At 46.4% G+C, this 12,255-nt stretch overlaps 1 protein-coding gene across 1 annotated transcript in view; it reads left to right on the top strand.

Annotated features, from left to right (window-relative positions):
* Window positions 1–11,631, top strand: part of TLCD3B (TLC domain containing 3B) — a 124,714-nt gene extending 113,083 nt beyond the window's left edge. The window contains exons 5-6 of the mRNA XM_069652031.1: window positions 1,069–2,374; window positions 2,838–11,631. Of these exons, the coding sequence (XP_069508132.1) occupies window positions 1,069–1,434 (366 nt within the window). The 3' untranslated portion in view covers window positions 1,435–2,374; window positions 2,838–11,631. The remainder of the gene's footprint in view (window positions 1–1,068; window positions 2,375–2,837) is intronic.
* The last annotated feature ends 624 nt before the right edge of the window (window positions 11,632–12,255 follow it).

Below are 12,255 nucleotides of genomic sequence, written 5' to 3'. Positions count from 1 at the left end.
CTTGGAGTGAGTCATCTTCCAACACTCCACACATGCGCTGCTCTTACACTGACACCTGCGGGCCAAGATTGGAAGTGCGCATCTCCAGGGGAGGGAGAGGCAGAGACTGTTCTTAGATCTTACAGCGACACCTGCCGGCCATGCTGCTTAATGAACAGCAATGCTGGCGAGGGACAACCATGCACGTGCTTCTATACTGACACTTTCTGACTATCGTGGAGGCTTCTGGTGAGAAAACACCACCTCAGGGAAAACACTGCAACATATGTCTCTTGCAAGGCATCTTGCTGGCCAGGGCTCGAAGTGCAATAGCACAGCTGGCCCCCAGCCAGAGAGCAATGCTGCTTTCAAAGTGACCTGCGATGGGTTGGGCTGGTAGGGCACCTGAATTAGCACAACACGAGGGAGCCAGAGCCCTGAACTGTCCTTATAGGGGGGACCTTTGCTAGCCTTGGCGCTCCTGGCCGAGGGAGAGAAAGTACGGCTCTGAAAGCGACCGCTGCTTGGGGTACAAACAAACTCGATTGCAAGAGATTATTACAGAGCACTTATTGGTCACACACTATTTTTATAACGTTTTATATAGTATGTCATTTTGGACGCGTTAATTGATGTTTTATAAAGTGTTTTAATAGTATGTCTTATTAAATAAAGTGCTATGTATTTTCTTCTAAATATTGTATGTATCTTTGAGCTGTCAGATTCTATCTACCTCTATAATTGATTCTAGGGGTAGAGAGTGCTGCATAAACATGGAGTGAGAGCTACATATATCCCCCAAGACTGTAATATGTGAGCTGGGGCTGGGGGAGTGGCGGATATAAACTTCCTTGGGTGGGTTGGGGGGCGGCAATACTAGCCTTAAACTGATACCTGAGCTTGGCTTGCACTGGGAGTGCTGCTGAGTTTGCACACTCCCTTTCGAGGGCAGCCCAGAAGAATGGCTCTAGAGTGGCCCCTGCTGGATAGGACTGGGATTGCAGCAGAGGTAGCACCTGCAGGGAGTGTTGGTCGGATGCTGTAATCAGTGCTGCTCACCCCTCTCTTTTCTACATTTCTCTCCCACAGTACAAGAAGCAACATACCCTGCTCCACAAGGTGAACGGCTTCCTGATGCTCAGCACATTCTTTGCCTGCCGCATCCTGCTCTTCCCGTACATGTACTGGGCCTATGGACAGCGGGTGGGCCTGCCCCTGCACCAGGTGCCCTTCTCCATACCCATGGAGTACAACCTTGGCTCTGCCATCCTGATGGCTCCCCAGGTCTACTGGTTCTTTCTCATCTGCCGCGGGGCCTACAGGCTTTTCATGAATCCCAAACCAGCCAAGCGGCAGCCAGCCCTGAAGAACGGGCATGCCGCTGACAGCCTGGCCGCCACCATCGCCGAAGACAGCATGGACACCAGCAGCGGAGACCCCAGGCCAGTCAACTAAGAACACAGCGTGTGGTGGAACACTCTCATAATGCCCTAGGCCCCCATCCCTACTACACACCCTGCAACTACCCGTATTTGCCCATTGCCTTCCCTTCCACATCTACGGAACCCCTCCTTCGAACATGAACTCAATGGGACAGGTTTGTCTGACCGCGAAGAGGGACCTGCACGTTAAAATCCACCACTAAAAAAGTGGCACCGATGCTCTGCCTCAACTGTACTGATAGGATGGCGTTTTATCTACCCCAAACTCCCTACTCCTATCCCCTATTCTCTACTTTGGTATTTATTTATTTATTTATGAATGTATTTATTTGTAAGTTATGGTTCAGCAAACCACAAGCTTGGCAAAACATGCAGAGGAACCCAAGAAGGTGTGTTCAGCATGTAAGCAGACAGACATGGGTCACCCACATGAGGTGAGAGTGAAACGTTCTCTTCCCATCACTCTGCCTGCACAACACTACAGCCTGAAGAGACCAACGACAAGGGGAAAGCAGAAGATTGGGGCCAGCAGGGCGGGAGCGGGTTCCTTGGTAATGTCTTAGTAATTTGGGACTTCCCAAGAAAGGAGTGGGAGGATGTTGATGGAAAACACTGCTGTTAGCCACGGCTCACTGCCTTGCTCATGATGTACAAAATGGCCACTGTTTTTGTCTTCCCACCGCCTCATTTCTGACCGCAGTAGAAGTCTGTATGATCCTGGTTTTACTCCCTCCTGCTCGCACGAATTGGCTGTGATATCAAACCCCTGAGGGGGTGGACTCGGAACAAAAAGAGGCCCTAGAAATCATTTTCAAAGGGGATCCACATTACAAATTGTGAGCAAGCTCAACCAACCGCTTTCCCATAAGAACATTTCGAACTAAAATAGGTTACTGCACAAAAGAGGCCCATGGTGCCGCAGCTCACCGTAAAATATCCAGAGTTCCCTGTAGGCCAGTTTTACAAAGGTAGCGGGCGCCCCTCTCTCGCAAGAACAGACATGATAACCTGTTCAGTGGTTATTAACCACTTGAGAGTTCGCAGCCACTGCTTTTACTCACTGTGCCTTTCACAGATGGGAAATATCCATTTGCATATCAGTCTTTGTCCTGCCCAGGAGCAGTCCAGCACCGAAATACAATGGCAATTCCAATCTGAACGAGAGTACCACCAGCAACCCCATACACGTGTTTCACCCTTGTTGGGGATCATCAGTGAGGTGAAGCTGATGCCTCTCTAAGCACAGTGAGAGGGAGACCACGTCTGGTTGCCCCCAGGAGACCTAGGGTTACCAATCCCAGGTTCCTTAACAAATAGTTTTACAAAGGTAGCGGGCGCCCCTCTCTCGCAAGAACAGACATGATAACCTGTTCAGTGGTTATTAACCACTTGAGAGTTCGCAGCCACTGCTTTTAGGCCAGTCCACCCTCTGGGCCCCCTTCTTAAGGTGCAGCCCGGATGAGGATGTTCCTTTCCTAAAGTAAACGCTTCAAGAAAAAGTTAGCGCCCACACTCGGATCCCCGAAGGAATCCATTGCAGACATGCAAGGCCCAGTTTCTAGGTCGGTCCCTGAATGCTTGGTTCCAGAGGAAGAGCGCTCCAGCATAATGCTGCGACGCAACACACCCATTAGTGGGATTACGCTTGAATATTTCCATAACATATCTCCTATATGGCCAAGGCTCTTACAAACCTTAAGAATGTCCTAACACCTCCCTTTCATTGGCTGGGGGCTCACACACCTTAACATTCACTTTACGGACCCACTAGGTGGGCTGGACACCCAGACCCCACACTCACTTGCTACGGGTTCGGGGACACCAAGATCCTTCTAATATTTCTTGTATGCGGGCCTCCAGGCTCAGCGACAGCAACATTCACCGGCGCCTCCCCTGCATGCACTGGGGTTCTCGGAGCCCGAGTTGCCCCAAACATTCGACCTGCATTGGCTTTGGGGGTGGCAGATGATTCAGTCTAACATCCCCCTATGTGGGCTGACAGACCCTATCATTCTCCTAAGACCTTCCTACATGGCTGCGAATCCTAGAAGACCGACCATGCATTCATTAGCACTGGCTAAATATTCCCATTGGACCTTCCGTGCGTTGGCTGAGAGCGAAGGACGGGTCAGGGGTCCGGAGTCATTCATTTGATGAGAAATAAGAACTATGCAAGTCCGTAGGACAAATGCACAAAGCAATGTGAGCCCGATTACAAGAACAGCGGGGCAAAAAGCCAATATTTTTCTGGCAGATGCTGGTGCTAGGAACCCTTTGTAGAAACATGAAATTGAGATCAGGGTTACCGTTTCAGTGGCAAGCAACTGTTAGAGTAGACCAGAATAATACAGGCCAGGAATCCCTCAGGAGGCATCACATGTTGTGCAGGACTCAAAGTGCAGTATAAAGCAGGACCAGCAGGACAGGTATTAGCATAATTGACCTAAAAGCATTTACTTAAAACATTTGATCAATTTTTTTTTAACCTTTATTTTCGGTCTAATCTAATTAAATATATGTATGGGGTGGGTATGGTTATAGATTAAGTTGAGGGGAAGTGGGGGAGGAGGCTTGCGGGGGGTCTCCCCTCCGCATTTTAGACCAAAAAAAGGTCAAATACATTCGATCAAATGTGATTAGGTTAAATGTTTTAGGTCAAATCGACCAAAACCGCATGAAAGAGTCGACACAGAATGGTGGCCATGGACTGGTAAAGTCAAGGCAACAGAGCACAGATTTAGGAACAGCAATCCATGAAGGGATGCACAGCGAGGGACAGTAAGAGCCCTCCCAAAGTGATGTGTGGAGGTAATGTATATAAGGTATTATGTATGTACTCACCTTTTATATAAATACAAATAATGGTACTTTACTTCCACGCGGACAAGCATGCCATGTGAGGAAGCAGCAGGAGCACAAGAGAGCGTTTAGAGTGCCAGGGAAGGCCAACAGAAAAAACAAATGGGCTCAAGATAACATAGAGAGGTAGAGAAGAGGTGCATTCGTGGAAGAGGTTACAACTATGGAACTGAGGTAGAAGCACAAGAAAGCGGCGTGCAGTAGGACGATGGGCAGCGACAAGATACTTCCCTTAGTACAAATAAAGAACAAGCAAGCGGCCCCCGATTCACAAAGGAAACGGGCAATGACGAAGCAAGGCACAGGAAACAGCCAATAGCTGGCACAAGAAACAGCAAGAGGAGCAGACAGAAAAAAACTGGTAAGAGCAAGCTGAGAGCAGCTAGCATGGTGGTCAAGTGTGCAGCTGGCACCCAAACAGCGCAGAACTAGGCAGGGTTCAGGGCGTGGAGCAAGTAGGTAAAAAGGCACTGCTTTTTAGGCAGTCATAGAAAATGAGCAGAATCTGTTACTGGCCTGATGGCGAAGGAAACAGGAATTTCCCAGCTGGCGAATTAAATGGGCACCCTGCGGCTGGCAGTGGGAATACCCAATGCGAGCTGGCAGAGGAAAGAGGCAGTGGACAGCTGACAGAAGCAATACCTGGAAAGAGACAATTCCTTGCTGGTATAAGGAGCACGTAGAAACCGAGGGCACTCGGCCAGCAAAGAACGCAAGCAGTGTCAAGTCGACTGAGCGAAAAAAAAACAGATGCAGACTTTGCCCACATGGCACAGAAATCTAGCAGAAAATGGTGTTGAACAGGTAGCATACCAAGCTGGCAGCACCCAGTTGGGCTAAACTGCAAAAAATACCCAGACTCGCCATTAAAAAAAGGTTTCTTTAACGTGACATGCCACAATTTACAAACTACCCTAACCTGCCCCCTCGGCCTTACAGACTACCAAACCGTTAAACATGTATGTAAACCCACTCCCCCATTCCCTCCCTTCAAATATTCCTTCCCCCTCAACTCCCCAACATCTCTCCCAACTGTATCCATGTCCTCCCCCCTAGCCACTGCCTGTCCTTCTTCTGTACCTCTTTCCCTATCTTGTAATCCTGGTCTAGTTTGTCTGTCCAAACTATACTAACCACCCTCCTTAGCGCGATAATTATCCCTTGGTTTCAATCAACCATCATTTAAACAACCATGTCCCCGGCTACCGTTGCAATATCCCCACTTTCCCCAATATCCTCGGTCCCCGCAACTCACCACCTCTCTCCTCTTAACCTGAAAGCCAGACTGACCTGCCGACAAAGGAACGCCGCAATACAAAGTTTATCCTGCCCCTTGGCACCCCGACCTGTTACATAAAAACACCGGCTCCCCCTTATTACGCTCATCCCCTGCCTAGTAAACCAACCCGAAAGAAACCTTCCCCCAAGACAAAATTACTGGGGTCGGTGGGCCATCAACACGAAACAGCATCAACCGGCCACTGTTCCTGAACCTTTGCCGGCACCTCTATAAATGGAGTAGGGGCGCTCTACCCCCAGTGCGGATTGCTGTTCTTAGCGCAGCACCCACATCTTCCCGGGGAGCAATGTGTACCGCTTGCTCCCTAGGGCCCCAAATCTCATGCGAAAGGAACAGAAAGAGGTACTAGGCAGTAACAGGCACTGGTTGTCTGGCAGTGAAAACAGGTATCACCCAGTTGGCGCAGAAAACGGGAAATGCATCATCTGTACAGTAAATGGTCAGATAAAATGAGTTCATAACTAGCACAGCAAACAGGGAGCACCAAACCGTCAAAGGGATAGGTGGAGAAGGGAAGTAACAAGCTGGTACACACACTAGTCATGCCCAAACTGGCAGAAACAGGCAATGCTCAGTAGACAAAGGAAACAAACAGAAATAGTGCCCAGGTGGCACCGAAAAGGAACTGGCAAAAAGACAGTGAGCAGCTGGGACTGTAAATGGGTAAAAGCAGGCATTACTCAGCTGATAGAGGTATTGTGCCGTGGAACCAAGACAAAATAGGTCGAGCTTAACAGGTACAGAAAAGAGGCAAATCAAGGCAATGCATCTGGCACTTGAAAAAAGGCTATTCCCTGCTGGTACAGAAAACACAAGTGTTAGTAGCTGCCTACACTACAAAATAACTCTGGAAAGCAAAGGCACGGTTCGATGGAAGTGCAAAAATAGTGACTAGCTAGCCACTAAGGAGGAAACGGCCAAACCTGGTAAGTAAGGAGCAGGGGAGCCCATCTACAGTAAAATATCAAAGATTTGCTGTCCTACCTGCGAATGAGCAGCCAGCACTGTCGGATCGCCTTGCTCGCTTTACATTTGGGAGAAGGCTGTCCAAGACCAGACAGTCAAACACTAAAAAATGTAGCTTTGCACAAAGCACTTGGAGACAGGCGGCTTTAGGGGTTTGAAGCATACCTGGAAACATCTCTGTACAGTAAGAACCCCAGGCAGTGCTGCCACGCGTTTGAAGCATATAGCGCGGACCCATCTGAAGGCAATACCAGGCCATCTTTAGACAATTGGAAACTTACGGCTAGAAACAAAGATTTCCGACCTCTACGGCGGGGGTAAATAAGAAACCTTATTTTCCAGCTCACTGATGGCTTAGCAAATGTGTGTTTCTTTCCCTAAACACAAGTTTTGGAGCCAATGAAAAGCCCTTGCCTGCAATTATGGATATTTTAGGCAACAGGGGAGCTTCACTTGCACCCAAAACACAAATCCAGTAACCAAGAATATTGTGTGTGTGTGTATCATACCCATATTTAGAGCCCAATTGATTTGTGTGATTTTGAATGAATGCACATAAGCGAGTCAAAGGGAGCATGCCTTTCTCCAATTTAGGACACAGATCCATAAGCGACTTCCTTTCCTTGGCTGTTTAGCCCAGAGTTCCCAGAAGCATGCCGTTCCCATAATGCAGCTCCGAGAGCCAACAGGGGGCTTTCTGTCTGACTGTATATCTGTGAGCAAATAACAGCTTGTAACAAGAGTCATTATCCTGGATGGATCATTATGCTATATTGTTTGTGGTATGTACCAGAATACAATACACGCTGGATCGGCACAAACACAAATTATGGTACAGGCCCATTACCACTCAAAACCTTCTCCAGCCATGTTCTGTGGAGTACTTGCAATGGATTCGGTTTGATCTTCATCGGGAAGATATTAATGCAGTCTTAGAAATATTTAAAATGCCATTTTTGAAGTTCTCTTTCCATTTAAAGACATCAACATGTCCAGTCCTAATTAGAACTCACAATGGTTCACACAAACCATAGTAAATGCCAGAACACAGAGAAAGAAACACGAGAGAAAATGGCAGCAATTATATTGTGATCAGGATACATGAAATCTAATGAGATGCACGTGTTATTATACAAAAAGAAATCTTAAACCAAGCACAATGATTTTCAAGATTACATTACTAGTGCAACCTTACATCAGAAGGATCTTTATGAGCTGACTGCAGAACTAAGGAAACCGTTGGCATCGGAATCTGGACTAATACATTTGCAAGAACTCTGTGACAGTATTGCAGATGACTTCTCTGATAAGATCAGAAAGATACAAATTGAACTGCAGGAACTAAAATATAATCAGGACCTGAAAATCTTGGCAATGCCATATAAACCAAACCAGTTTTAGATGGTTACTTCGAAAATATTTAACTCTAGAAGAATGTTAGTTTTTTGGGATACAAGCTGCTGCTCAAGGTCTCCAGATGACGCTGGAGTATCAACCAATTCAGTTTCGCCAAATAAGTTACTGACCATCTTCACTGCCTCCTTACGATCACTCAAGGTACCCAAAGCTTTTACAATAGCGTCCCTCACCCCCTCCTAAAGAAGCCGTATACATGCCAAGGAATCATGGTCAGTAACAGGCATACTTCCAACATACGTTTTTCCAACCAAACTCATCAAACGAATTGCAGGTAAATAACTACAAGATTCCACGGAATCAAATGAGTTATTCGATCCTTTTGAGGCATGCTTTTGCCATCATATGGCAATCAATCTGTCGTTAGTGCTATACTGGATGACTTCAGCAGGGGGTGCAGATCGAGGAAAGCTAGGATATTGGTACTTCTGGATCTCTGCCATCTTTTAGATGGTCAGTGACCATCCTACCATCCCGATGAAAGGACATCCGGCCAGGCAGCATGGCGTGGAAATTGATTGTATCCTTCCCAAATGACCCTGTCCAGAGGGTTGCTCAATCCCACTGCATGTCTATGGTGTGCCCAGTTACCTGCCGAGTACCCCAAGGATCTACCCTTTCACTGACTGTTCAATATTTATTTGTCGTCTCTGATCAGACTAATGCAGGACGCGGGCATTGCTGCATATAATGATGCCAACAACCAACTCATTTGTACATTTTACAAAGGCGCAGATAACTCTGATAGGATTTGCTCATGCCCGTATCACAACCAAGGATTGGATCACAAAAAAAAGTCTCTTAAAAGGAATTGTGATGTGCAGAGATTATCGTTCTGGGAGCTTCCACCTGCAACAGGCCTAGAGCAATCTAGCCAAAACTGTTAGGGGCCTCTCCAGAGCCGTAAACGATGTTAAGGAATCTGTGTGTTTTAATGTATGAATACCTTTCCATGAACTCCCAGATATCAACTGTAGTACTCAAGGGTTGTTGACTTAAAGAATGCAAAAAGGATCTTTACCTTTTTAAACCTCCCAATCATAGTCCAGGCCATGATATTTTTGGTTCTGGCTCATCTTGTGTATGCCAATAGCCCTAATCTGGGCCTACCTGTTTATCAAGGCATCTAGAATGTTGCAGCCCGACTCTTGCTTCATCTGAAAAAGACTGGCACCATACCTAGCGCCCTTTGGTTTTCAGTAAGAAGTGGGGTTGGTTTTAAACCAGCACATATCGTCCATGGAGCCTTTCATGAACAAGGGCCATGCTTCTTAACAGATGGATTTGTTTTGTACAGTACTGGGCACCATTTGTGCTCAGGAGGCACATGGCTCGTGGATATCACGAGAACCAAGAAATGAAGAGTGCGTGACCAAAGTTTTCTCGGTTTGTGCTGCAAAGCTTTCGAATAAGCTCCCTCTCACCTTAAGGACCCCATGTTCTCCAGTACTTACTCCATGTTCACTGTACATGATTCTGTAACTTGTAAGAAAATGCGCCCAGATGCCTTTGGGCCAGGCGCGCTATATAAATAAACTAAATACAAATACAAAATACAAATTAAGGCACATTTCAGACCATGGCAAATTAAGGTTACAGCGTCAAACTTTAATTTGTACCCATTCGCATCTAATCTACTCATGCCCCTCTTGTGTAATGAATATATTCAACGGCAGGAGACTGCCTTGGCGGCAACACTAGCGCTGTACAAGAATTTGAGAAAATAACATTCAAAACATATCATAGTTCATTCCCAAATGGTTGCATGAAAATAATTCAGACCTATAGGAGGAAGTTATATTATTTATTAAATGTATTTATTTTCTGTGTTTCTACGGTGCAAACATGTTTGACTTCAGCCACTGCAAAAAGAGTCTTATTTATTTATTTACTTATTTAACTACTCGCTAATAGATAAGAATTTTCTGTACGCCTGAGGATTCCTGTTGGCTCAGTTGTATGTCATTCACAAAGACTAAAACTGTATGATTAGCCACCAAAGCAGGTGGAAAGCTCGGGACCTAATGGGGTTGCGCAGAAATGATGGGGTGGAAGCTGGAGACACAAACGAATGTGAAAGACAGACGGGCAAAACTGGGAGAACGGAAAGCCTGCCGGGATGGGTCAGTAAGCTGGAGATGGAATAGCATGCAAAGAACATGGAGAACACTAACGACCCTACAGAAAGCGCATAATAATGGAGGAGGGCCCAACCACAGAATAGGGTGTCAAAGCACTGACAGAAAGATGGGACACAATAAAAGACAATGGACAAATGGGGTGTGTGGGTCATATGGAAAAGACAGGGAGCACCAAGACCAAGGAGACGCTACAGGACAGGGGAGAACGCTGGAAACTGAATGGGACAGGAAGACAGAGTGGAAAGCCGAATTCTGAGGAGGTAATGCTCAAACAATGTGCAAGGCACAAATGGAAGAAATCCCGAGGCCTGTGCAGGACTCAAAAGATGAAAGCCGAAGAGTGTGCAGGATGTTGGGTAGAGGACTGAGTAGGTAGTTGAAGACCAAATAGGGTGTACAGGACAGAAGGGTTAGGCTAGACAGAAAGAGGGTGGGAACGTGCAGAAGAGGAGGATGTGTACCACTGGGACAAGGAGAGTGATGCCTCAATGTCTAAAAGGGCACTCCACAAGCCTACATGTTTGACCTTTGCCCCGCAGTTTCTTTCAGCTATGCCAAATATTTCTAAGGTTTCCCCATTTGTATAGAAGGAAAAACAGAATTTCAGACATTTCCGACAGAACTTCACTGCCCTGGCCACACGCTCTACCTTAAAAGGAGCCGGCACCGGAGTTTGTCCCTGATTATTCAATTTTCTGCAAGGTAGAGATTTCCGGCCTTGGTACACTGTACACCAGGGAACATCCTCCAGATCCACGCAATCACACCAAACCTCAATTTCCTGTCAAATCTCTCCAATTTTCCTGTCAAATCTCTCCAATTTTCCCTTGAAAGCTCCCAAAATTTCCACAAACTCCCTGACGTTCCCTACACAGTTCCTGCCTTTCCCCCAAATCTTTTAAACAGTCCTATCTAAATATGACAATCCCTCTAATTATCCCCTCTGTTCCCGCCAATCTCTACAGACGGTGCCTGCAAATATCACCTACTCCTTTAAAGTCTCAGTCGTCTTTACTTTTCCCTGCACACCTTCACACCTTTCTGTCCAAACCTCCTTGACGTCTACTAGATACTCACCAATGACAAGTCCCAAGGCTAACGGGTCAGGATTCTGTCTTTTTATGTCGATAGCGAATGGCGCGACTTGGCTGGAAATCTGGCGATTTATTTTGCTGGTTCAATCCAGACATTCTGTGGCCGCCCATGGAAACCTCTGGACGGGTTTCGTGCACAGAGGCTTTATACTGATTGGTTGATAGTCTGGCTTTGGCTGGCGTGGACTCTTCTCCCCATTTCTCCTTTTTCCATCCAACCCTTTTCCTCCACCTCACAACCCTCCTCCACTAAAGATTTGAGGCTAAGCATAGCATTAAACGGATGGAAAGAGGACCATTTTCTCCCATCACCCCTGCCCTTTTTATTTTAAAAGACTGTAAATATTTTGAATATACGCCGAGCATCACTGATAGTGTATTGACTGCATTTATAATTGTATCTAAACATTAAAAAAAACGAAATTACAACGCTGGTTTCTGTGTAGGGTGATCTTCTTCAAACCCAAGGTATGGTGCAGCCCACATTGTCTGACAGAGGTGGGGGCTGGGTGGGGGACAGAGAGGGAGCCTCCAGAGTGAGCACCATTGGTTTTTCCGTCTCGGAGGTAAACACATGTTTATGATTTTTTATTTTCCAACTGCGGAACATTTCTTTACAGGATGAAAAAGTAGGAGTCTCGGCATTGCCAACCATATAGTGTCCTGTCAACACTGGCTGTGAAAAACCTCCAAGAATCCTGGAATCCTGCAGGTTATCTTTGGTAAGCTGCAATTTCTACCAGCAATCTTTGTGTTTGTCCTCATAGGTTCTCTAATGTGACAACGGGACCAACATGGAATCCTTCCCATTAGCCCTTTGTACTGGCGGCTTTGCCTTAGCTGATGGTCAGTATATATGGTTTCCTGTTCCCTATAGGACACAGCCCAGTAGACTTGCCAACACCCTAATGAAAACATTTACAGCACCGACTTCCTGCTTCAAATAATGATCGTTGATTTACTGTAAGGAAAAGATTGTGAGGATAAATCAGTCATGTTCCTTGTGCCGCGTTGCTCTTTGGCATGGTGGACAAAGTATGAATTACCATAGTAATAGA

The sequence above is a fragment of the Ambystoma mexicanum genome, chromosome 3p (genome assembly GCF_040938575.1).
Source record: "Ambystoma mexicanum isolate Mex_15411 chromosome 3p, UKY_AmexF1_1, whole genome shotgun sequence".
Lineage (NCBI taxonomy): Eukaryota > Metazoa > Chordata > Amphibia > Caudata > Ambystomatidae > Ambystoma > Ambystoma mexicanum.
Note: the sequence above shows the minus strand (reverse complement) of the source record. Positions and strands in the feature narration are given on the sequence as shown.